Source organism: Eumetopias jubatus, unplaced genomic scaffold (assembly GCF_037043125.1).
Source record: "Eumetopias jubatus isolate StellerSeaLion01/CBP00866 unplaced genomic scaffold, mEumJub1_p1.0 scaffold_12, whole genome shotgun sequence".
Lineage (NCBI taxonomy): Eukaryota > Metazoa > Chordata > Mammalia > Carnivora > Otariidae > Eumetopias > Eumetopias jubatus.
The window spans coordinates 72,616,222-72,640,164 of NW_028274818.1; the positions used below are offsets into that span (position 1 = coordinate 72,616,222).

At 57.5% G+C, this 23,943-nt stretch overlaps 3 protein-coding genes across 7 annotated transcripts in view; 1 reads left to right on the plus strand and 2 right to left on the minus strand.

The window, feature by feature from the left end:
- Nucleotides 1–2,197: 2,197 nt before the first annotated feature.
- Nucleotides 2,198–6,604, plus strand: GLIS2 (GLIS family zinc finger 2). 2 transcript variants are annotated; one of them, XM_088017314.1, is made up of 6 exons: nt 2,198–2,369; nt 3,138–3,352; nt 4,280–4,456; nt 4,538–4,671; nt 4,762–4,883; nt 5,805–6,604. In XM_088017314.1, the coding sequence occupies exons 1-6, from the start codon at nt 2,198–2,200 to the stop codon at nt 6,602–6,604; spliced, it is 1,620 nt and encodes a 539-aa protein (XP_087873440.1). The 2 variants fall into 2 exon arrangements, with proteins under 2 accessions (XP_087873440.1, XP_027973370.1); XM_028117569.2 differs by having other exon boundaries at nt 3,180–3,352; nt 4,765–4,883.
- A 2,642-nt stretch (nt 6,605–9,246) lies between these two features.
- On the minus strand, nt 9,247–16,391 carry PAM16 (presequence translocase associated motor 16). 4 transcript variants are annotated; one of them, XM_028117625.2, is made up of 6 exons: nt 16,285–16,381; nt 15,049–15,144; nt 11,259–11,343; nt 10,332–10,468; nt 9,864–9,929; nt 9,247–9,407 (listed from the first exon to the last, which is right to left on the minus strand). In XM_028117625.2, the coding sequence occupies exons 1-6, from the start codon at nt 16,285–16,287 to the stop codon at nt 9,321–9,323; spliced, it is 474 nt and encodes a 157-aa protein (XP_027973426.1). In that variant the 5' UTR covers nt 16,288–16,381; the 3' UTR covers nt 9,247–9,320. The 4 variants fall into 4 exon arrangements, with proteins under 4 accessions (XP_027973426.1, XP_027973428.1, XP_087873456.1 ...); XM_028117626.1 differs by lacking the exon at nt 9,247–9,407 and adding an exon at nt 9,414–9,503 and having other exon boundaries at nt 16,285–16,383; XM_028117627.1 differs by lacking the exon at nt 15,049–15,144 and having other exon boundaries at nt 16,285–16,391.
- Nucleotides 16,392–18,184: 1,793 nt separating this feature from the next.
- CORO7 (coronin 7) overlaps nt 18,185–23,943 on the minus strand; it is a 57,016-nt gene continuing 51,257 nt past the window's right edge. The window contains exons 16-28 of the mRNA XM_028117548.2: nt 23,607–23,782; nt 22,978–23,086; nt 22,785–22,871; nt 22,561–22,703; nt 22,379–22,483; nt 22,214–22,299; nt 21,243–21,384; nt 21,057–21,146; nt 20,420–20,536; nt 20,016–20,151; nt 19,533–19,624; nt 18,907–18,993; nt 18,185–18,801 (exon numbers count right to left, since the gene is read on the minus strand). Of these exons, the coding sequence (XP_027973349.2) occupies nt 18,796–18,801; nt 18,907–18,993; nt 19,533–19,624; nt 20,016–20,151; nt 20,420–20,536; nt 21,057–21,146; nt 21,243–21,384; nt 22,214–22,299; nt 22,379–22,483; nt 22,561–22,703; nt 22,785–22,871; nt 22,978–23,086; nt 23,607–23,782 (1,376 nt within the window). The 3' untranslated portion in view covers nt 18,185–18,795. The remainder of the gene's footprint in view (nt 18,802–18,906; nt 18,994–19,532; nt 19,625–20,015; nt 20,152–20,419; nt 20,537–21,056; nt 21,147–21,242; nt 21,385–22,213; nt 22,300–22,378; nt 22,484–22,560; nt 22,704–22,784; nt 22,872–22,977; nt 23,087–23,606; nt 23,783–23,943) is intronic.

Consider the following 23,943-nt stretch of genomic DNA (forward strand, 5'->3'; position numbering starts at 1 on the left):
TCTAGGGCTCTTCCCTGGACCCCGTCTGGCCTGGGGTGGAGGAGAGTAGGGCAGATGCCAAAGAATGTTACCTGGACAGGGTTGCCAATCAAAGTGTCAGTTTGAATTCCCAATTCCCAGACCATCCTGTCCGCATTGTGCCCTTGTCTGGAAGGTCCGGTTGGGGGTGGGGGATGGAGGCTGTGGGGAGGCCTGTGGCCCTAGGCCAGCTGAAGGACCAGGCCACCAGCCCTTCCTGGCTCCTGAATTCTTAATCAGCATAAATATTTACTTCCTTCCTCTCCTTCTAGGCTCCCAGCACAGAGGAGCTTCAGGGAGGTTGGACTGGGCCTGTGTCTAAAAATAAACAGGTGGAGGGACAGGCAGACAGACAGACATAACTGGGGGAGGGGGGTCAGGCAGAGGGCAGCTCCCTGCCCAGCCAGAGGGAGAGTGGAAGGGGCCCAGGTCCATCCATCACTGTCACCCACCCACCTGCCTGCCTTGGGTCTGGAACTCCTAAAGGGCAGGGTGGCAGCCTGATCCCACTTGCATCGCTGGGAGCCCCTGGCCCATGCGTGGCCTGGGAGGCAAATCCAAACAGATCTGACTGCTCCCACCTGATGCAGTTTAACTGGGACAAGTCAGGTCACAGACTGGGTCCCACGACCAAGTGTAGCTGCCCCTCCTTGGGCTCCGATATTTAGCCATGTGCTGGTAGGGTCCTGGGATGTCCTCGAAGCAGAGGGTCCTAACTGAGGTAGGGGACTGCCTTGTTCCCTGTGTGCTTGAGGGTCTTGGCAGAAGGAGAGCTTGTCAGGGGAGATGGATGGGCCAGGACTTGGGACCAGAGAAAATTGTTTATAATGTTGCTGAGGTGCATGGCCTGGAAAAAAGATGAGTGGGGACATAAGGGCTGTCTTCCTCCTTCCGGCTCCATGAAGCAGCTCTGCATACATGGGAGGCATGTGCATGTGCGCACACACACACACACACACACACACACACACACACACGCATGCACAGCTGAGATGTATGATCATTTACCATGTGGTGGTTACAGGGGTGTTCTGTTTTAAATTATGAAAACGTGGATTTGGTGAATGACATGGAGTCTCTAATGGTGTTGGCTTGTTTAGCGGGTAGATTTTCAGGGTGTAATCATCTCAGTTAGCAAATGCAAGGATACACTTCGACCACACGTGGAAAGGTTGCCCTTGGAAAAAGTTTGAGTTTGGAATAGAGAGTTGACCTTGCTCTTGGGTCATTTGAATGTGAAGAAACTCACACCATTGAGAGGTTTTAAGGAACCATGAAAATACCAGCATGAGAACTTGTAATAAAAGAATATCATCACCAGTGGAAAAAAAAACGATGTATACGTATATTTCATTAACCACCAGACAGAGCTGGTCCACTTCCCTCCAACCCTGTCCCTGGTCGGCCTGGCTGGGCCACAGTCTCCAGCTGCCCCCTGGTGGCGGCCCAGATCCCTCTGGCTCCCCGGGCCTATGGGCACCTCTTTTCTGGGCCTCACCTGGGAGGCAAGGCGTCCTGCCCGCACCCCTATCCCTTGGGCCAGGCTCTGCACAGCTCTCCTGAGGCAAGGTCTCAGCCTCCTTCCCTTGCAGGTGACCACAGCTGCCTGGGAGGCCCCACACAGCGAGCCCTTGACGATCAGTAGCTGAGAACCACTAATAGCTAGACACTCATTGCTCTTTTGGTCTGGTTCTGGGTCCTCAGGCTCAAACCAGGCATGTGATCCTGAGCACGACTTTCCACTTGGTCAGAAATGACCTTTGGGACCTGGCTGACCAGTTCCAGGGAGACCTGGCTTTGAAGCTGGTAGCTCTGCCACTTCTTAGCTCTGTGACCTGAGGCAGTGTCTCTAAAACTCAGTTTCATGGCAAAATGGACTCTCTGAGCTTTGCCTCCAGAAAAGACTTGAGGGCAGTGGATGTGGAAGCTCTTAGTAGGTATTTGGCGCTCCTCATGAGACCCAGGGCCAGAGCCAGTGGGTCCCCCTTCCCAAGAAGACAGCGCTCACGCTGCCGCACATCCACGCCTCCCTCCCCTGGCGGCTTCCGTGGGTGCAGCCTGAGAAGCCTGAAGTCACAGTGTCACAGCACAGCTCCTGTCCTCCCCCAGGTTCCTGCCTGAATACCAGCTTGGGAGCTCCCCACTGCCTGCAGCCACCTCCGACCAGCCCCTCATCACCATGCACTCCTTGGACGAGCCGCTCGACCTGAAGCTGAGCATCACCAAGCTCCGGGCGGCGAGAGAAAAGCGGGAGAGGACGCTGAGTGTGGTCCGGCACCGGGCTCTGCACAGGGACCTCGGCCTGGTGGATGACAGCCCCACCCCGGGCTCTCCGGGCTCCCCGCCCTCAGGTACAGCGCCCCAGGCAGGGTGGGGGTGGGTGTCTCAGGCCCTGATGGAGCCGTGGCAATGGGAAGAACGTCCAAGGTATGTCCCCCAGGATGTAAGCAGGCCCCTTGCAGCTTGCAGCTTAGAGCTAGAGCTCTGTCCATTTATCCTCCCAGCAGTTTGTCTCTGGAGGTGACATTGTCCCTGGGGGGAGGCAACTGACCTGCCCCGTTCATGAAGCTGGCCCAGCAGAGCCAGGATTCAAACTAGGCCTTGGGGAGGACATGGAGGCACTGGTAAGGGGGAGCAGGGGATTCACAAGCAGTGACCGAGGCCCTGTGACCCAACTCCTGGGCTTTGAGGCAGAGTGGCTGGTCAGTCAGGTCCGTGCAGACTGGGGACTGAGCCCAGCAAGTGCCTCTCAGCAGGTGCTTGGGGCTCAGGACTTCCACTCTGCCTCCTCTGGACTCTGAAAACCAGACCCACCATGTCTGAGCTAGAAGGCTCTGGAAGCAGCCCAGCCCAAACCCCTCCTGTTACAGAAGGGCACAGCGAGGCAGGAAGGGCCCAGGAAAAGTCAGAAAGATCCCTACCTGCCAGGGTGACAGCAAGCCAGGAGCCTGGCTTCAAGTTCCTGTTCAGTGGGTACTTTCCACTTCCTGTCCCACCTAACGGCTGAGCTCTCATGGTGGCAAAGGTCCCATTTGTCACTTGTGCAGGCTGCTGCTCAGATGCTTGGGGTCCCAGGGTGGTCTGGGGGTGTGGCTGTTATCTGCTTTCAGGATTCGGAGGACTCCCAGCTCCAGCACCCCTGAATAGTGCTTCTCCCTTAGGCTTCCTGCTGAACCCCAAGTTCCCCGAGAAGGTAGAGGGACGCTTTTCGGCGGCCCCCCTGGTGGACCTCAGCTTGTCACCGCCGTCCGGGCTGGATTCCCCCAATGGCAGCAGCTCACTGTCCCCTGAGCGCCAGGGCAACGGGGACCTGCCTGCGGTGCCCACTGCCCCGGTAAGGAGGGAGTGTGGGTTCTGGAAAAGTGGTCTATTGGTTTCCTGGAAAAGACCATAAACTGGGTGGCTTAGAACAATAGAAATGTATTCTGTCACAGTTCTGGAAGCGAAAGTCTGAAGTCAAGGTATTGATGGGGCTGTGCTCCCTCCGAAGGCTCTGGGCAAGAATCTTTCCTTGCTTCTTTCCAGCTTCTGGTGGCTCCCGGCATCCCCTGCCTCGTAGCAGTGTCATTCCAATCTCTGCCCCTCGTGCCACCTTGCCTTCCTGCCTCTGTTGTGTGTGTCTGAGTTCAAATCTCCCTTTCTCTTATGAAGACATCCGTCACTGGGTTTAGTTCTCCCCAACCCCGTATGACCTTTTTTTTTTTTTTTTTGAGAGGGAGAGAGAGAGCAGGGGTGGGGGCAGAGGGAGAGGATCTTTTTTTTTAAATTTTATTTATTTGACAGAGAGAGACACAGCGAGAGAGGGAACACAAGCAGGGGGAGTGGGAGAAGGAGAAGCAGGCTTCCCGCTGAGCAGGGAGCCCAATGTGGGGCTCGATCCCAGGACCCTGGGATCATGACCTGAGCCGAAGGCAGACGCTTAACGACTGAGCCACCCAGGCGCCCGGGAGAGAATCTTAAAAGCAGACTCTATGCCCAGTGTGGAGCCGAAGCTGGGTTTGATCTCACGACCCTGAGATCATGACCTGAGCTGAAATCAAGAGTCAGACACTTAGCCGACTGAGCCACGCAGGCACTCCCAGTATGACTTCTTCTTAACTTGATTGCATGTGCAGAGACCGTATTGCCAACTAGGGTCATACCCACAGGTACAAGGGGTTGGGACTGGGACAACTCAACCTGCCACAGGAGACAGAGGGGATGTAGGCCTCCTGGCCCAGCTGGGAGCACTGACCCGCTCTGCCTTTCCCCTGTCCCCCAGGACTTCCAGCCACTGCGCTATCTAGATGGCGTCCCCAGTTCCTTCCAGTTCTTCCTGCCTCTGGGCTCCGGGGGGGCCCTGCACCTGCCTGCTTCCTCCTTCCTCACCGCCCCCAAGGACAAGTGCCTCTCATCAGAGCTCCCCCTGCCCAAACAGCTGGTGTGTCGCTGGGCCAAGGTGAGTGGGGGGCCATGAACAGGGGCCCAGGGCCGGGGTGGGCGGCCCCATGCAGACTCAGAATCCTCCCTGGCCCCACAGTGTAACCAGCTCTTCGAGCTCCTGCAAGACCTGGTGGATCATGTCAACGACTACCATGTCAAGCCTGAGAAGGACGCGGGGTACTGCTGTCACTGGGAGGGCTGTGCCCGCCATGGCCGAGGCTTCAATGCCAGGTGAGGGAGGGCGAGGGGGGGGTTGGGGGGGCGGGAGGGGGCTCGGGTGTCTGACGAGCTGTGTCGAGCTCCCCTGTGCCCTCCCTGGAGCAGGTACAAGATGCTCATCCACATCCGCACACACACCAACGAGAAGCCACACCGCTGCCCCACCTGCAGCAAGAGCTTCTCTCGCCTGGAGAATCTGAAGATCCACAACCGCTCGCACACAGGTGAGCAGCTGGCCGGGGGGCTGAGTGGCAGAGAGGTGAGGGACACATCCCTTCTCGAGTGCCACTTCTGGGGGGCGCCCCTCAGTATCCACTCTTGGAGCACGGACACATCTCCCTTTGTGGCATCAGCACCGTCGTCATGTGATCGACCGACAGATGCCGCCCGTGAGGCGCGCGCTCGCTCCTCACTGTGCTCCGGCACATGGTGGGGCCAGCTCTGGTGACGGAGTCACATACCTAATTTTAAATTTCCTAACTGCAAAAAAAAAAAAAAAAAAAATCCCAAATTGCCACACAATTTGGAATAGGTGAATTGAATTATAATGAAATATTTTCTTGAATCCAATATATTAAAAAGGGATCAGTGAGACACTGGAATTAATTTTGTGCGAAGTCTGGAATCAGTCTGGGGAGTATCTTTCCCCTCACTCGCAGCACATGTCAGTGTGGGCCAGCCACACTTCAAAGGCGCACCGAGAGTGGCTACCAGACATTTAGTCAGTCTGGAGGCATTTTGCTGCGCCAGGACCAAATACAGCGCAGCGGGCATTCCTGCAGTGCTCACTGCGGGCCACCTCCCAGCAGGGGCTTCCCGGAAATATGTAAGCAGATTTGTGGTCCTGCCTTTTGAAGTGGTCGCTGTCATCCCCAATCTGGAGCACACGAGTGAGGCCAGAGGCACACAGCCAGGCCAGAGCAGAGCTGGGGGTGACCGAGTGGGCTTCTCAGTGGCCATGCCCTGCTGTCCCCACCTGGGATCAGATCCTGTGCCGGGTGCTGGGAACACCATCCCCCACATTGTGGTCCGTGATCTCAGGGGGATCTTCGTCCAGGGTGAGGGGCTTGGGGCGGCCCGGGGTGGGGCTGGGACTAGGAGCCCGGGCTGCGGAGAGGCCCCTCATGCCCCGCTCTGCCCCGCAGGTGAGAAGCCCTATGTCTGCCCCTACGAGGGCTGCAGCAAGCGCTACTCCAACTCGAGCGACCGCTTCAAGCACACGCGCACCCACTATGTAGACAAGCCCTACTACTGCAAGATGCCCGGCTGCCACAAGCGCTACACGGACCCCAGCTCGCTGCGCAAGCACATCAAGGCCCACGGCCACTTCGTGTCTCATGAGCAGCAAGAGCTCCTGCAACTGCGCCCACCCCCCAAACCACCGCTGCCCACCCCTGACGGCGGCCCCTATGTCAGCGGAGCCCAGATCATCATCCCCAACCCTGCTGCCCTTTTTGGAGGCCCCGGCCTGCCTGGCCTGCCCCTGCCCCTGGCCCCTGGCCCCCTTGACCTCAGTGCCCTGGCCTGTGGCAATGGCGGGGGCGGTGGGGGAGCGGGGGCACTGGGCCCCGGGCTGCCGGGCCCCGTCTTGCCCCTCAATCTGGCCAAGAACCCACTGCTGCCCTCACCCTTTGGGGCTGGTGGACTGGGCCTGCCTGTGGTCTCCCTCCTCGCTGGCTCCGCTGGCGGCAAGGCCGAGGGGGAGAAGGGGCGTGGGGCAGTGCCAGCCAGGTCTCTGGGCATGGAGGGCCGCAAGACGCCCCTGGAGAGAACTGAGAACAGCCGCTCCCGGCCAAGCCCTGACGGACTCCCCCTGCTGCCAGGCACCGTGCTGGACCTGTCCACGGGTGTCAACTCGGCAGCCAGCAGCCCAGAGGCACTCGCTCCTGGTTGGGTGGTCATCCCACCGGGCTCCGTGCTGCTCAAGCCAGCCGTGGTGAACTGAACCTGCCTGCAGGACGGCTACCCGCAGCCCAGCTAGCAGCTCCCAGCCCTGCCCCTGACGAACGGAAACTCTTCTGCGAAATAGCAATAATGTCCTCCTGCCCCTGGGGCCTGCCCTGTGTCCCCCAGGCGGACCCAGCCCCAGACAAGCTGGGCAGCAAGGATGGTGCTAGAAGGTCATTGGTGGTGTCCCAGGCTCTGGAGGGGGAGCTGGTCCTGCCAGCCAGGGAGAGCCGTGCTCCTGGGTGCTGAGGCCTCACTCACCTCTGGCCCTCCCCCTGCCCTGTCCTCCACCTAGCCCCCCGTGCCTCCCTCAACCAGTCGCCAGCCTGGGTAGGGCGCCCTCCCTCCCTGCCTTGCCCACCTGCCAGCCATGTCCCCGTCCTGCCTAGCCTCTCTGGGCCCCTACTCTGGGGGCTTCTTGGACCCCTTTCCCTCTGGCCCACCCTCCAGAGGGAGAGCAAGACAGACGCAGGCAAAGCCACAGGAAGAAGCCACCTTATCCCTATGACAAGGTGCCTCCAAACTCAAGAGAGGGAGGCCCGCTCTGCCAGCTGCCCCCCTGCCACTAGCCCGTCCAAAAACAGCCAGCACTACCTGAGGGTCGGCCCCCTCTCTGGGCCGGATGCTCTCCCAAGTGAGGGGACTGTGACCACTCACCTGCCCCTTCGCTGCTGGGCCTTCTCCCTCTATTTTCAGAGAGCCCTGGGAGTGTGGGCAGTGGAGCCCTGAGTGAGGAGGGGAGATGCCAGGACCCTGGGCCCTCGCTTGGCTCAGGGAACAGGTGGGGCAGGGCCTGGCCTGGGGCGGTGCCACTGCACAAGGGACTGTGGTGGCTTGCAGGGTGTCAGGAGGTGGGAGGCTGGCTGGGGACAACCCCAGGTTGGGACACAGCTCCCATTCTGGGGGTGCCAAGTCACAGCCAGCACACAGGGGAGGGAGGGCTCCAGGCCAGTGCTGGGCATGGGAGCTTTCCAGAGGCCATGGACTGAAAGCCCTGGGCTTGGGGGTTGAAGCAAACAAGGATGGCCATGGAAGGGCCCAAGCCCTCTACCTGGGAAGGGGAAGCTGGAGGAAGGAGCCTGGGTTTACGACATGGCTGTCTGCTTTGGCTTTCTCTGCTGAGCCTGTCCTCGAGCGTCCCCACCCCTGCCCGCCACCTCCCCCGTGGCACGGGCCGGAATAAGCTAAGGATGCCGGTGTCCACGTGCCCCACCACCCACTGCCCGGTTCCACCAGGCCCTGGGACCACAGCATTATGCTTCCCCTCACCCTGAGCCCTCACTGTTCCCTCCCTGGAGGTGGCCCGGTGCCATCTGGGAGGCGCTGGCCCCCGCAGTCAGGACTCCTGGCGCCTTGGCCACACGACCAAGCACTCCATTTCCCCTGCTGTAGAACAGGGAGCTGCAGGCCAGCAGTAGGGTCGTCAGCAGCCCTGCAGCCTTCACTGTTGCCTGGACTGCCCCTCTGTCCTAGAGGGGTCACCCTGCCCGGGCCTGCCCCGACAGAGCCTGGCAGTGCTGGCTCTGCCCCTTGAAGGGGCTGTGAGCAGAGCAGGAAGGAGCTGGTCTCCTTTCTTTGGGCCCCACCCAGGACCCAGGCCTTAAGTCCCCAGCTGGGGGGTGAGGGCTCTGAGACTCAAGCCCAGGGAGCAGAGGAACAGGGCACTGGAAGGCGACATTAGCTCAGCATGTGACTCGGTGATAGACCAAGCTCGGAAGGGCTGGTGTATGTGTTGTTGTTGTGGGTTTGTTGTTGCACATTCCAGGATATCAGTATTTTAACAGGTTCTAAGTGCCTTTCTATCGTAGCTTATGTTTTTCCTCCTCTTGGCTCCATTGCTGTTAGCATAGAGTTTAAAAAAGAAAAAAAAAGAGATAAGCTAATGACTATAACAATATATTCCTCCATGTGAGAGGAAGTTTATAAAGAAACAATAAAATGAGTTGCAAAGATGGTTTCTGTCTTGGCTGTGCCATGAGTGGGGCCGCCCTGCTCGAGAGCCCCAACCGTCCTGTGCCTGGTATGGGTTGCCCACCCCCAGAATGCGGCACTCAGAAGCCCCGTTCCGGGGCTTCCTTCCAACCCAGAGGCTGCCACAACTGCCAGGTCTGCTGCTAGGAGGGGGCAGGGTGCTAAGGGGCCAGAGATGGAAGATTCTGGATGAAACATCATGGGTTCAGGTCTTCACCTTGCCACTACCTGCTGTAACTTTGGTGAGTGCCTCCGCTCTGGGGGAGACACAACTCCCTGGCCTCGGTCCAACAAGAGTCTGGCAAAGGCTTCTCTTTCCCAGCCGCACTGGAGCATTCCACCCAGATTCCAGAGATGCTAGGGGAAAGGCGGCCTGCGGCAGAGCCGGGGTGCAGGGCTCTGTACCCGGTGGGAAGGGTGAGGAAAACCTGAGGACAGTGAGACTGCAGGAGGGGCCTGGTGTGGGGGCCGTGAGGGCAAGTGGCCGCAGCCGGTCCGGGGCAGCTCAGCGGGCAGGGCTGGACTGGCTGGCTCCTGGCCAACCTCACCCACCCCAGCCCTGCGGGGTATCAAGGGCGCGTTAACAGGGATGCAGTGCCGCTGCCTCCCTCTCCCCGCTGGCAGGAAGAGCAGCCTGCCTGCTGGAAGCTGGATGTGTGCACTGAGAAATGCAGAAAAGACATTTATTACCAAACTATAAATTAAGAGGAGGTGGGCAGGGTGCAGTAGGACGAGCTGAGTGGTCACGTTTTGGGCATCTGTTCCTTCTCTCTGTTCTCCTGGGCCTGGATCCTGAGCTCCTCCTGCAGGCGCTCCCAGGCTCGGACCACCTGGGGACGAAGTTAGAACCAGGCAGGGCAGTTGAGTGGGATGGCCCTCTGCTCTTTCCAGGCTCCGCACGGCAGTGGGCAGGTCTGAGCTAACAGCTTGGGAAACAGAAGTGCCCCCTTTACCAGTGTCCAGCATTCCCAGGGGGACAAGGCCCAGGCACACCACACTGTCCACCAGCTAGTGGTCCTGTTCCCTCAGAGCCATGGCTGCTGGGAGGGCCACTGTCCAGGGTGACATGGGGCCCAGGCCAATTCAGTCCAACCAGTCAGGTCCTGTGGAGCTGAGGCAGCTGGAAGGAGTGGCAGTTTAGGGGGGCCTCCCTGAGGCTGGGGCACCAAGGAAGGGCCCGGCACACCTTCCTGCCTGCCAAGTTCTGAACTGCCCAGGAATGAAGGATCCCCAGTGAGAAGAGGCGCCTTGGCTTGCCCCCCCTCCCAGCATCAAAGAGCACTCACCTTGGACTGCAGGTAGAAGGAGCCACCCACGGATTTATCGTTCACCTTGAATAGGTGTTCATAGTTCTGCAGGGGAGGGGAGACGGTGAGAGGGTGTGCGGTCTCGGGGTTACAGAGGCAGGGGAAGCTAGGAAATGACAAAGAAGGAAAGCCAAAGGGTTCAACCCTGACGCCCCGTGTGTCCCACTATGCAACCCCGGAAGCCACTATCACTGCTCAAGGACAGAGAAGTGGACAGGTGCCCACGGGAGGAAGGGGCTCTGTCTCTGCCACTGCTTGCCTCGGGCCTAGAAACAAGAAGCTCCCGCAACTTAGGAGTCCAAGCTGGGTGCAGCCACGGCCTCCACATCTGCCTCTTTCCGCCAGGCCACCCTCACTCCTCCTGATCCTGGTGGCCTGACCCCTCAGCCTGCCATTCTGGTCTGCCCAAGCAAGACCGGTCTTAGAGTGCCAGCCTGGTAGTCTCACCTTCTGGATCTCCTCAGGGCTCAGCTTGGAGACATTGAGAATCTGCTGGGCCTCCTGGAGGCTGAGGCCAGACAGGTTGGAGGCAGCTGCAGACTGGTGTCCAGCACGTCCTCGAGCATCAGCTGCTGCCCGGCTGGCTGTATGGATACCGGGGTGAATGCTCAGCCCTCAGCGGCCCAAAGGTTCCCCTGGGCCTTCCACGTGGGCAGCTCAGCCCACCAGGTGCATGGGAGAAGATAGGCGCAGGGACCAGGGAGCATCCCTTCTCCAGGAGTGGGTTTTTTTGGGGGACTGGATGGGGAACATATGAAGTGAGGACTGACCCCACTGGAGGAAGGGGCAGGTTCTGGTCCCCAAGACCATGAGATGTCCCTCTTCTCTCCCCTACCCCCTCATCCCAAGTGACAGCAAGTTGGGGAGCTTGAGGCTACAATGGGAAGTAGGATGAAGCTGCAGGTAGGAAGAGGCAGTAACAGCTCAGTTGAGACCTGGCTGCCCACCAGCTACCTAGGCCACAAAGCAGGTGGTTTGGGTGACCTCTTCCCTTTCAATGGCCCTAGAATCAGTAGCCATTAAGCTTTTTCTTAAAGGTCAAAGAGTAAATATTTTAGGCTCTGCAGAACAATTGAAGTCTGTGTTGTAACTACTTGACTCTGCCTTGTAAGCAACCAGAGGGTATGGCTGTGTTCCACTAAAACTATTTACGAAAACAGGTGGCCAGGTGAACCAGCCTGCCAACTCCCGCCTCCCTGTTCATGTCAACCAGCTTCCCTTTCATGAGAATGTCCCAAAGTCCAACAATGTCCCTCACCCCCGGAAATGCCCCAGGCTGCCAGAGGGTCCCTGCATTCACTATGGGCCCAAGGTGAACGGCCATAGGTAGGAAAGGAACCCCCAGCCCAGGGGGAGCCAGGGGCTCAGGCTTACCTGCAAACTCCTGCCGCAGGGCCCGGGCAAAGGCCCTGCCCACCACCTGCACCCCCATCACAATAATCTGGGCCAGGTATTTGGCCTGTGGACAAAGCACGTACCTGGTTAGCAGGCTGCATTCTCCAGAGATGGGACCCTGGAGAAGGCTGCCGAGTGGCTAGGTCTCTGAGGTAATGAGTAATGAAGCACAAACAGCAGGCACAGGCAGCTCCTTCCAAAGTATCCTGATAAAGAACCTCTGCTCTGGATGGCTTCAGAAGCAATACTATGGCCTAGATCCAGGACCAGGGGCTGGTCCCAGACCATTAACTCACCCTGCCATCCCAGGCCTTCCTTCTGTGCTTCTGAGATTGGCGGCTCCCAGCTTTCTTCAACCAGCAGGGAAACTCAGGTAGCCTGGAGCCACCTCAGTTCTCCCAAGATTATTCACCACCATTCCAATCAACACAACAAAAGTGAACAAGACTCTCCACCTTTAGGCAGCAAAAAGCCCAGTAGAGGGTCATTCAGACAAAGGTACTGAGGGCCAACTGCTGAGGGAGAGGACTGGCCACCAGTTCCTCCACTGGTTCAAACACATGCAGTCAGCTAAGCTCTGCTCAGCACCCGGCCTACAAGGATATACAGAAGCCAGCCATGCCCTCAGAGCTTCTCACACTGACCCAGCCCAGCAGGGAAAGCGTCTACAGTGACGCAGCAGTTTTCTACCTAGAGATGGCATGGTTCAATGCACCACGGAGGGACAGAGAGTCTCATGAAGCATGCCCAGGAGTGAAGAAAGGCAATGGAGGGAAGCCTCAGTATGAGATGGAAACTCTGGGAAAAGATATTTCTACTGGGCTGGATTTTGAGGGCAGGCAGAATCACAATGGGAGTCCTGGGGCTTTCTAGGCAGAGGGACCACGGCGAGTCCAACAGGACAAAGTGTAAAGGTTGTCCTGGGAGCAGCCAAAAGCACAGGGGACTTGTAAAGTCATTAGAGATAAGACTGAGAAGGTGGCTGAGATAGGAAACTGTACAGACCCAATTGGGAACAGAGATTACATACAGACAGCACAGGAAATGGCCCGGTGCGTGCAATGGTACAAAAGAGGGTGTGCAGAGGACCTGGAGAGCACTCACTGCAGGTCGACACTGCTTACAGGCACAACCCAGCGGTTTCCCTTTCTCTTCTTTGCCCTTGTTTGTTGTTAGATGTTCCGTCAGTCAATAAGTATCAACTGAGCCTGGGTGCCAGTCACTGTGCCAATCACATTCTAGTTACTGGGCCATTTAACCCAAAAACTCAAGACACCGAGGCACAGGGAGGTTTAATGATCAGCCTGAGGACAGGTCTAGTACTCAAGGGGAAGGTGGGCAGGAAATCCCAAATCGGTGCTATTAGCCACGGCATCTCCAGGCTGCCCACCCCACATAGGATCCTGCAGGGAGGGCAACTGAGCAACCTGACAAGGATCAAGGACACAACCCAGAGGCCAAAGAAGGGCTCGTCAGATTCCAGTGGAATCTGGACTCCAGAACTGGCCTGGTTTGTCTTCCAATGAACCTGCCCTCACGGGCAGGGTGGGATGTTTGTTCTGGGACATTAGCAGTAATTAATAAATGGAAGTGGGTTTGGATTTCACAAGTAAGTAGAAATTTCATTAAGTCCTGGATTTCACACCAGAAAGCAAAGCTCAGCGAAGACTCGCCCCAGTGATCAAAGGGAGGGGGCAGGGCTGCAGCCAGCTGTACTGTGGGTGTCAAGACAAATAATGGATGCACTGCAGGTTGGGAAGTTGCCCAACTTCCCCCTCCGCCCCCAAAGCCCCTCCCAAGTGGGACAGGAGGTTCCCAAATGGGGTGCTGGTCCTGTGTGAGGTACGGAGAGGCTCAAAGACCAGTAGGTGACTTCAGAGGGTTCCGTGGGCCTGCACACCCTTCGGGCCTCAGACCATCTGTGCATCTGCCTGCCACACACCCGAGGGTGGCCCCACTGCTCTGCCCTTACTGCCCACAGACTTCTCAGCAGTGCTGGCTGCTGCTCAGTAATGAACGTTAAGAACAGAGAATGCAACTGCGCAGCACCCCCAGCCACTGCTGCAGGCTTCAAACCACCGTGGCCTGGTGGCCTGTCATTCCCGCCGCCAGAGCTCCATGGCTGCCCCACAGGCTGGAGTAGCCTACAGTTTCAAAGGCCACCCTGGATGGCCAAGGGCGCTGCCTGGCTGGTCCACGAAGGTTCCTTTCGGAGGCCTCTCCAGGGGAGGAAGTGTGGCGTGTGGTCATACAGACGAGCTTTGGGATCACCTGTGTGCAAATCCCAGCTGCGTGCCTGGCACAAGCTCTCAGGTTCCCTCAGCCTGTTCCCTCACCTGTGAAATGTGGCCAACAATAGGGCTGTCAGGGATTCGATTAGATAATGCTTGCAAAATGCCCGGCCCAGAACCTGATGATACAGTAGGTGCTCAATAAATGTTGCTTTTCATTTATTACTCGTCTTTGTTTCACAAAGCTTGACAACGGTCAGACACTATGGAGTAACAGAGCTTTTCCCAATAAGGCAACTCATTTGACATATCTGCTGATTCCTCAGGGGAGAAGCCTGCAAAAAGCCAGGTGACATGCCAAGGGCAGTGAGAAGCAGTGTGGAAGAGGAGGGAGAGGGCTGCTTTGGAGCTATAACCTGGACTCCTGGCTTGTCTTCTTGTTAGCTGTGTGGCCCTGGGCAAATTACTCAACCTCTCTAAACCTCACTTTTCTTATCTGCAAAATGGGGAAAACAGTATCTTCCTCTTGGGGGGCTGCAAAGTCCTCAGGAGGCAATCCACATAAAACCAACTGGGCAGCCAGCAGCAGGTTCAAAGTGGCCCAACAGCTGTCTTTGCTTCTGGACCAGATCCTGCTTGTCTAGAGATCATCCACCTATTCAGTACCCAGTGCCAGCTGTGGATCAGCCATGCTCAGAGTTCTGCCAGTGACAAGAAGTGATGAAGACAGCCACTGGCTAAGGCCTCTCCTAGAAAGTCCCAAACATCCCACAGTCCACTGACTGACACTTGGGCCTGAAGACCTGGGACAAGAACAACGGCATCCAACGCAGGCCAAGCTGCCAGTCAAGGAGCAGAGGTCAGAGCCACAGGCCGGCAAGCCCGGGACCCACTGTGGATGACACACATGGTTTCTCATCTGAGGACCAAAGCTCTGCAGCTGGGGCAGAAGAGCACAGGCAAGCATTAGGGGACACTCAGGAACGTGGCTTATCTCATGTTAAGCACATCAAGAAAGAAAACTGCTTTCAGACAGACCCATGTGCAATGTTCCCTTCAAAGCCCAGTTCCAGGCTCTTCGGTCAGTGGGCAGAGACTGCCACTGAGACTAACCCCCTTCTCAAGGAGGCACTGAGATGGGAGGGGGGCTTTGTTGACCCAGAGCCCCTGCAAACCGCCGCTGGCATCACAACTAGGCAGGAGGGCAGTCAGGACCATGGTATGCCTGGGGGCCCCGCCTATGGCTGGCACAGCAGCCCAACTGGTATTTGAATGAATGTGATAACCAGGTCACCATCCGCAAAAACTCTATGCCCCCAGACAGGGTTTCCAAATTCCTGTTGCTACCGCTCCCTCTGCTGGAGTGCTTCGGCCATCCCCCAACACACACAACTCTCCACTGCCTGCAAAATCAGTCCACTTCTCGGCCGGACATTCTCAGCTCTGTGGCTACAAACGACTTCTCTGCTTTTCTCTCCCCTCACCTCTCTCTGCCCTGCGGCCCTATCATCTACTTCTAAATCAGCTAGCTCTCTTACCTGTTTTACCCCAATGTCTCCCAATTCACACACCATACAGGTCACTCTTCTCAAGTATTCAGTGATTTTAGCGTATTCACAAACTCTGTAAATACACTAAAAAGTACAGAATATTACTAGTTCCAGAACGTTTTCATCACCCCCCAAAACAATACCCATTAACCCTGAATGTCCTCCCTACTACTCTGATGCTCTGTCAAAACCCAACATCCTTCAAAACGGTACCGCTCCCCACCCCAGTGAAACCTTTCCAGAACACTATCTTTTCCTATTAATATGCTGTCGTATTTTACAGACTTGCCCGATTCTTCCTTTAGGATACAAACTCCTCCAGAGCAACATTTTACTTGGCTCTTGAGGGTAGCTCAGAGTTACACACAGGGATGCATGAGAGGGACCCGGTTCAAGGGTTCGTTGTAGGTCCTCAGAAAAACGGCAGCGACCGGACTCAACTCGTCTCTGAAACAGCTGAAGTGACCCTGAAGGAATCAAACTCCCTCAAATTCAGGGTCCTTCTCAGTGAAATGGGGACAAGGACAGTACGAATTTCATAAGCATTAAGTGAGAGAATCCACTAAGCCCTCAGCTCAGGGCCTGGCACTTGCAAGTTGTTAAGTTATCCTTATCATTGGTTAAGAAGTGGCTCCCCAAACCGACTGCCTCAATCACTTGGGGGAACTTCTAGAACCTCCGGGGATAGAGCTCAGGACACTGCATTTTTTTAAAAGGTCCCCAGGTGACATGTCGCAGCCAGTGTGGCCCAGGTCTGTGGATGGGCTCCAGGTGCCAATGGTACCGCAGAAACGCTCAGCTTTCGGTGTCGCGGGGCCTGGTCAAGCCCCAGGTGTGCCACTTCCTTGGCAAAGTCTCGGAGCCCGTTTCGTCAGCTTTCAAAAGGGACAATAACAAGCGACACCATCAACTAGCTGCGGGCCCGCGCAGGGGCTCCCGGGCAGGACCTGGCCTCCCGCGGGGGCTGTGCGCACATGGCGACCGCCTCTGCTGGGTATTTTCCGGCCGGCTACGCCTGCCCTGCCTTCCGGTCAAGCGGCTCTCCGTGGCCCCGGGGCCGAAAGCGCCCGCCGAAGTCCTCCCGGCGCGACGCCCCAGGACCCCGGTTCCCGCCGGGCACGCAGCTGGTGCGCGGCGCCCACAGCCCGGCCGGAGCTCGCCGCCCCGGCCCCGAAACGGACTCCCTTCCCCCCGCCCCCGAGCAGCACCCTACCCGGGGCTCACCATGGTGGTCGTTCCGCCCCGGAGTCGCGGGCTCCAGCTTCCTGGCCCCGCGGCTCCAACTCAAGGGCGGCCGGCGGGTCAGAGGTCAAGGGAGAGAGCGCGTGCGTGACGCCGCGCTAGGCATGCGCACTGTTCCCTCCAGGGGGCGGGGTATGTGGTGATGTAGTCAGTGGGCGGAGTCAGAGGCGGAGTCGGCCTCGGTCTCCGGCTCAGAACACGACCGGGGGCGGGCGATGGGCGGTCCCAGGACCCAAGGTATCCCTCACGTTTATCCTGCTGCGCTAGATGCAACAGAATAAATACATTTGTCAAATGCGGGGCAATTTCTTCCCTTCATTTTGCCAAAATATTTGGTACTAAAAGATAGGTAATAAACCTACAACACCCCACGAACATGAGTAGGATGCCAAAGTCTCACAAATATATAAGAAAACAGGAAACCTCAAAACGGGTTTCCTTCTAGGTTCCTTCTGCCTGGGAAGATCTCACTCTCTCCTCCAAGTTCTTGCTCAAGTGTCACCTTCTCAGTGAAGCCCACCCCGCTCCCCTACCAACGCTGCAACTTGTCCTGCATTCTTTTGTGTTTTAGTAACGGCTTTGAGATAAAGTTCACTATTTTAAAGTGCAGTGCTTTTTAGTGTATTCACAGTTGTGCAACCACCACCACTAGAACACCAGAACATTTTCATCACCGCCTCAAAACATCCCTACCCATTAACAATCACTGCCCCTCCCCCAGCTCCTGGTGACCACTAAGCTTTGTCCTGTCCTATGGCTTTGTCTATTCCTTTTTTTTTAAGCTTTTATTTATTTGACAGAGAGAGCCAGAAAGCACAAGTGAGGGGAAGGAATGGCAGAGGCAGAGGGAGAAGCAGGCTCCCCAGGGAGCAAAGAGCCTGATGCAGGACTCGATCCCAGGACCCTGGGATCATGACCTGAGCCGAAGGCAGCCGCTTAACCTACTGAGCCATCTGGGCGCCCCTGGATTGGTCTGTTCTGAACAGCTCATGAAAGTGGAATCGTACTGTATGTGGCTTTTTTGTGTCTGGCTCTCAGTCCCCTCTATTTTTCCCCCCCGGAGTTCTTAATCTTACTTACCACCTTCTGCCATATTATTATAATTCATTTATTTTATGTTCACTGTTTATAACCTGTTCCTTCCCACTAGAATGTGGATTCCTGGTGGACAGGACTTTTCTCTTTTCTCCAGTCTTGGACAGGTGGCTGGCACAGGGAAGGTACTTGACACGTGATTGCTGAATTAATGTTAAGTCAGGCTGCCTTGGACTATGTTTTGGACCACTGCCCTTTCCTCCAACGCTCCAAATTCTTTCTTCCCTCAGTGTGGTCGCTGCCCTTCCTTTTGTCTGAAATGTTCTTCTTGCGGCTCTGTGGGGCCTTCACGTCTCAGCTCTCATCTTAAAGGTTGCCCCTCAGACTGAACACCCTGCTCTCCCTGCATCTCAGCTGCTCCCTTTTCACATAATTTGTCCTCTTTCTTTAATTAAGTAATATCTTTGCCCAACATGGGGCACGTTGAACTCACTACCTGAGATCAAGAGTTGCATGCGCTACCAGCTGAACAAACCAGGTGCCCCTATTTTGTCTTCTTTACAGCTTTCTGCACAGTTTGCTTACTTGCACACGGTCTGGGTCCCCAGCACAGGAAGACTATAACAAGGGCCCCGAGAGGCCTTATCTCTCCTGTTCATTACTATGTCTACCATCCAGAGCACTGTCTATGTGCTGGATGAATGACTGAACTCATAGCAGCTGAAAAGGACTCAGGAGCAAAGTGAGACCTGGGACAAGGGGGAACCCAGAGCCAAAATGCCCTCACCCACCCTCCTGTCCCCTTCCCCTTCCAGTCAGCCCAAAGACCACAGCAGCGCAAGAGGTGGCCAGGTTAGAAAAGTTTAATTGCTGAAAACATCCAGGGTATATTCAGGCCAGTCCCTGAGGGGTTCACACCCCCCTTGATTGGGCCATCAGCTCTGTAATGCCCCCTTCTCCTGGTTTCAAACCTGAGGAGGAGGGCAGCTGGTCCCTGGCCCCCGAGACTGATGCAGCTCCGAATGGCCTGGCAGGGAGCCAGCCCCCAAGGCTCTTGACTAGAAGTGGGCCAGCAGGCAAGATGGGATGGCGTGTAACAACTGAAGGTGCTGGGCGAAGCCAGCCCAGGCTGGGACCAGCCCAGGGGCGTGCTACTGACCCCCACTCCCACCCCACCCCACTGCCACGCCCCTGGCTCCACATGCTAGCAGGCAGCGGAGAAGCAGCCAGTCCCACAGAAAGCAGAGGTGCAGACAATCCACAGGAGTTGCAGCGGGGCCCAGAGGCCACGGAAGTGCCCAAGGCCCAGAGGAAGCCAGGGCTTTTGGGACAAGGTGTGCCAGGGCCAGGAGGCATCTTCCAGTTTGAGGGTGAAAAGTGAGGTGTGCAGGGGGCACCACACCAGGTGGTTCTAGGAGGTGGCAGCGGCCGGTGAGGCTAGAGGTAGCAGTGGGCAGGCTAGTCCTGGGGAGACAAACCGAGGGGGAGGGGGGTGAGGGGTCTGAGGAAGCGGGGTGACGTGGGCTGCAGGGGGAGGGAGGGGATGCCAGGGCCCTCTTATCTACTCACCCACTCGTCCTCATCCACGCCTTCGAAGGAGTCTTGGGGGAGCGGGTCCTCCCGGTTCCCCAGCTTGGCCACCATGGCATTTAGCAGCTAGGAGAGTGGACAGGAGAAGAGGTGGGAAGGGAATAGGACAGGGCTTCCAAGCCCAGGAGCACAGGATCTCACAGTTTGAACCCCGACACGCTTGTGAAGAGCCATGTTCATCAGAGCCCTGACAAAGTGGATGGTTCTCACAGGAAGAGCCACTCAGCAGAGATCAGGGTGCCCGAGGCAGATGGACACGCGGCACTGGAGTCACAGGGCAGCTCTCTCTGCACACTGCCTCAGACGCTCAAATGGGCGCCAGGGTCAAAACGCACTTGGGTCCCAAACCCTCGGCTCTGTTTGCGTTGGGCCAGGCGGGAGGGAGGCCTCTTTCTGCCCTTCCCTGCCCTTCCCTGAGTCCTGTGTCCCGTGGGTCAGCTTCAGGGCTCTGGAAGGTCTCCCCATCAAGCCGCCCAACCGAGAGACGGGAGGGGAGACACTGGCTCCTGCCCCAGCCTGGCTTGGACTAGAGAACTGGAGGGCAATCACCACGTGCCGCCAGGACCCCGTGCATGCCTCAGTGACCAACCGCCACCCAGGCCTACCTCCTCCTTCTTTTGCTGGTCTGACTTCTCTTCCAGGTAGAGTGCTGAGGGTGGGACCCGTCGGGCAGGGGCTTCACGGGGGGCCTGGCTCACTGGGGTGGGGGAGCGACAGCATCGGACATCAGCAAATCCCTCCAGTGTGGACTCCTTGCCCAACCCTTTGGCCCCATTCCCTAGGGAATCTTGTGGCAGAGACCCCAGAGGGGGCGACAATAGCTACCTCACCCTCTGTTCACAAGGCCTGTCGTGGGCACCCGGCAGTGTGTGTGCACACATGCGTGCATGTCAGGGGTGGGAAATGTGGTGGAAACACAGACCCTGGGCCCTGCCCTCAAAAGGCTCAGAGTCTGAACCTGGAAATGCAAATCCTCGGGAGTGCCGGAGGTTTCTGTATGCCAGCAGGAACAGGGGATCTTGCCCCTTTCTCCAATCCCTACCCACTCCTGGGCTTCCTACTCACCACCCTCCAATTCCTCATCCTACCTGGGGTCATGCCGGCAGGCTGCAGGCTGATAAGCCGGGGCTGCCCATTAGCACCTCCCAGCCAGGCGCTGGCACTGAGCACAGGCTCCCAGCTCACGGCTGTGTCTGGGAAAACATCATCCTGGAAGAACTCTTTCTGTAGGGAAGGAGAAAGGAGCTACCCTGAGGCACCTACCAGAGACCCAGGGCACACCAGCATCCCCTGGGAAGGGGATAAGATAAGACCCAGGACCCAGGGCTGGGGTTTCTGCCAGTTTCAGAATCTCAGCAGAGTAAGGGGTACAGGTGCCCCAAAGAGCACTGAAATGGGACTGTTTGGTGACAGGGTCAGTCAGACCTCAAAGCCCCTGATAGGGGCTGGGAAGGGGGACTAGGTATTTGGGGTGCTGGGCCCCCAACCTCACCCTGACTCGGGGTAGCCGGAAGGCGACAGGCTCCAGGGAGGTCTGGCGAAGCCGTAGGCATCGGGCAAACTCTACTTCCCGCACGTCACATTCTGTCTTGGGCAGGAGGATGAAGCCCTGGGAGAACAGGGGATTCTGAGCTGACACCTGGGCCCTCACGGAGCGCCAGAACTATGGCATGTCCCCAAACCAGGGAGCTCTCTGGAGGAAAGATACCCTGATCGGCAGCCCTGATTATCGCCTCTTTCTATGGAGATTTCATGCTACCAACATAACTTGTTCAATGCAGAGCTGGGGAGACGCATGTGTTAGCACCATAGGGCATTTCCACTGACAGACCCCACGGATATAATAGATAAGCTCCACAGCACGAGTAACAGTAAAATCAGCTAAAATAATTAAGAAGTGATACCCTGGATGTTTACTGCCCTGGCTTTTAATATAATTTATTTGTAGGCTCATATAACTTAAGGCTTTATGGTTTAACCTTTAATAATGGTGGAGTTTAACGCAGGCACACCCTGGCCCAGTGACCGGCTGACCCCACAGGCCCCTGCACTTCCCCATCTGGCCAGGAGAGGGCGTGGGAGCCCTGTTCCCACAGATCAAGGAGGACCAGGGAGCGTCCCAGGCTCACCTTGTGTGGGTCAGGGGACGTGAAGCTATTGCACTCTAGGAAGAAAGGAGCCTCGGGGAGCAGCTCGTACAGGAACACGCGGGTGTCGCCCTGAGACGGGAGTGGTGAGAGTGAGGCGGCCAGCTAAAGCTGCCTTCCTCCCCACTTCTCAGCCGCCCAACACCTCATGTGCACACCCCAGCCCACCTTGCCCGTGAGTAGCACCAAGCTGGTGTCTGGGTCATAGCTGGGAAGCAGGGTCGAGGGAGCCACGTCCAGCCCCAGCACTGCCAAAGGACCACCGGCCAGGGCCTCGGTGGGGTATAGGAGTAGCTGACGCTCACTTCGGCTGCAAGGGAGATCCGGGGAGAAGCAGGTCCTTAGAGCTGCAGGGGCCTGGGTCAGGGCAAGGACTCCAGCAAGCATCCTGGTCTTGTCAGGCTGGGGGCCCTGAGGGCTTCAGAGCTGAAGAGTGCCTCTGTCCATTCTGATCCAGCTCTCAGAACTACCGGCCTGGTATCATGCCACAGCCTCATCCCCGACTAGTACTCACTCTGCTGCCCCTGACCCTCCTCAGCACAGTCCTAACACCAGCACTGGTCTCGTGGCCACTGTGACCTGTAGTCTGGACTTATATCCCCACACTCTGCTTCTCATCCTCTGCTCCAGCCAGGCTGGTCAGCTTCCGGGCCTTTCCACCCAGACTTGAATGCCCTCTCTTCTGGGTTTCTAGTTACTAGCTCCTTTGTCACTCAGTTCAGATGACATCTCCCTCAGGATGCCCTTCCTGATCCTTCCTCCAAAGTGCCAAATACCCATCCCTTGGACTTCTCTATTAGGCTTGGTTGTTTCATGCTCTTTACCTGGTCCCCACCGGGCATGGGCTCCAGGCAGCAGTGCGTGGCTCTCATCCCTCTGGTTCCCAGTTGACTCATTCTTCCTCCTCACCTCCCTCCCTCCCTCCCAACTATCTACCAACCTACCCACCAACCCACCATCCACCCACTCATGCACCCACCCACCCATGCATGCATGCATGCATGCATCCAGCCAGCCATCCAATTAGTGAGTAGCAGGGACAGCTTCTAATGCCTAACAGGTGTATGTGTGTCCGGGGAAGGAGGACACAACTAGCTGCTTAAGTATGGAGATGGAGATGGTGGTCCCTGAGTCCTTACCTGTCAAAACCAGACACCAGCAGACAATGACCATCACACACCCAGACAACACGGGCTCCACGGGCCCCCTCAGGCCCTGGGCCTTCCTGTTGGGATACAGCACGTGAGGCCCAACAGCCATCCCTCAGGTGGGCCTGGAGACCGCCCCCAGTGCATCCTGCTCACCTGCAGGGGCTCAGGGCCACCCCGGGGCTCATAGACCCGCAAGTACCCGTCCTTGCAGACAGTGGCCAGATGCCGTCCATCAGGACTCCAAGCCAGGCTAAAGATCTGGAGGCGGGTGCAGATAGATATGAGAGGCAGCCTCTGGGCCTGAGGCTGGGTCCCTGCCCCCACACATGTCCTACCTGGTCCCGGTGGCCCTGCAGCCTCAGCCGCTCAGCTCTGGCCTGAAGGTCCCAGATCCGAATGGTAAGGTCATAGGAAGAGGAGGCCAGCACATTGGCTGCCAGTGGGTGGAAGCGCAGAGAGTAGATCTTCTCTGTGTGGCCTTGGGGTGAGGCATGGGGTAATGTTGAGCCCCTCAGGAGTCACCGCCCATCTCCCATGTCCCACCCTGGGCCCAACTGACCTGTGAGCACAGACTCAGGTGTTGTGAGCACCTTCTGCAGGCCCTCTGGGGGCACCCGCCACAGTCGGATCCTGGCATCCTCCCCACCTGCAGAGTACAGGCTCATCACTGCTGTGCCCAAGACCTCCGGGCTCCCCCTACCCTCATTCAGACCCCTGGGCCCTCCCGTGAACCTACCGCCCAGCCTCCTTACCAACAGCAAGGCGGTAGGGGTCAAAGGGGTCCCAAGCCAGATCAGTCACAGCTGCCCCATTCTGCAGCGTGGGCAGTGCTGTGTCGGGCAGGCGGCCAGGCTTCTGTAGCTGTGGGAGGCATCATCCCGCGGAGGCCCATCAGTAACAGGCAGGACAGCTCAGTCCCCAGGGGCTGCACGGCAAACAGCGTGCCTGGGCCCCCACCCTCTGCAGCCAATGCCCCACTGTTGGGAAGCCCAAGCTCTCTGTCTGTCTCAGCCATCTTGTGCTCTGAGCACCAAGTGCCAACTGTGAAGTCCCAGAAAGTGGGGGGGGGGGGCAGCGTGGAGTGGTGGAAAGAGCTCAGGCTTGAGGCCCAGGCAGCCTGGGTTCGAACCCCCGCTCTACCACTTACACGGCTATGTGACCTGACAGGTCACTAAACCTCTCTGTGCCTCACTGCTCTCTTCCATCTGTAAAAGGGGGATAAGAGTGGTGTCCCTGTGGGACAGTGGAGGGGATTAAAGGGGATGCCACGTGGGTGCCTGACACATGGTCTGTGCTCAGAGAATGTGAGCTGGTGTGGGTACCCAATGCCCTTAGCTTCCTGCAAGGCCCTGGGGGCACCGTGGTGGGTAGGGTCCCTCACCTCAAGCACAGCCACCTGCCCACCGCTGCTGAGCAAGGGCACGGCCACGCGTAGCTGGTTGGCACAGAATCCGTCACTCTCGCCAGGTGTGGTGAGGTTGAGTCCCTTGAGGTTGGTGATGTGACTGTCTCGGTGCAGGACAGTGCCCTGAGCATGGCGGAACTTGGAACTGGGGCCTGGCAGGCATCAGGGACAGAGCCACATGAGGATGCCCTGCCTGCTTGCCTGCCTGCCTGCCCTGAGTCCGGGCTACCTGCTCCCCTCACTGCAGGGCGCACGGCCCATGCCCCGGCCTCTGCCAATACAACTCACCCAGAACTATGCCCACAACTACGCC

Excerpts from the sequence above, each read along its gene's own strand:
- GLIS2 (XM_088017314.1), top strand. The coding sequence starts at position 2,198 with ATGCACTCCTTGGACGAGCCGCTCGACCTGAAGCTGAGCATCACCAAG. Across the intron at positions 3,353-4,279 it reads CTGCGGTGCCCACTGCCCCG|GACTTCCAGCCACTGCGCTA; the intron begins GTAAGGAGGGAG and ends CCTGTCCCCCAG. Across the intron at positions 4,672-4,761 it reads GGCCGAGGCTTCAATGCCAG|CAGGTACAAGATGCTCATCC; the intron begins GTGAGGGAGGGC and ends CCCTCCCTGGAG.
- PAM16 (XM_028117625.2), bottom strand. Across the intron at positions 10,469-11,258 it reads CCTGCGGCAGGAGTTTGCAG|CCAGCCGGGCAGCAGCTGAT; the intron begins GTAAGCCTGAGC and ends GTATCCATACAG. Across the intron at positions 9,930-10,331 it reads GCCCTGAGGAGATCCAGAAG|AACTATGAACACCTATTCAA; the intron begins GTGAGACTACCA and ends CCTCCCCTGCAG.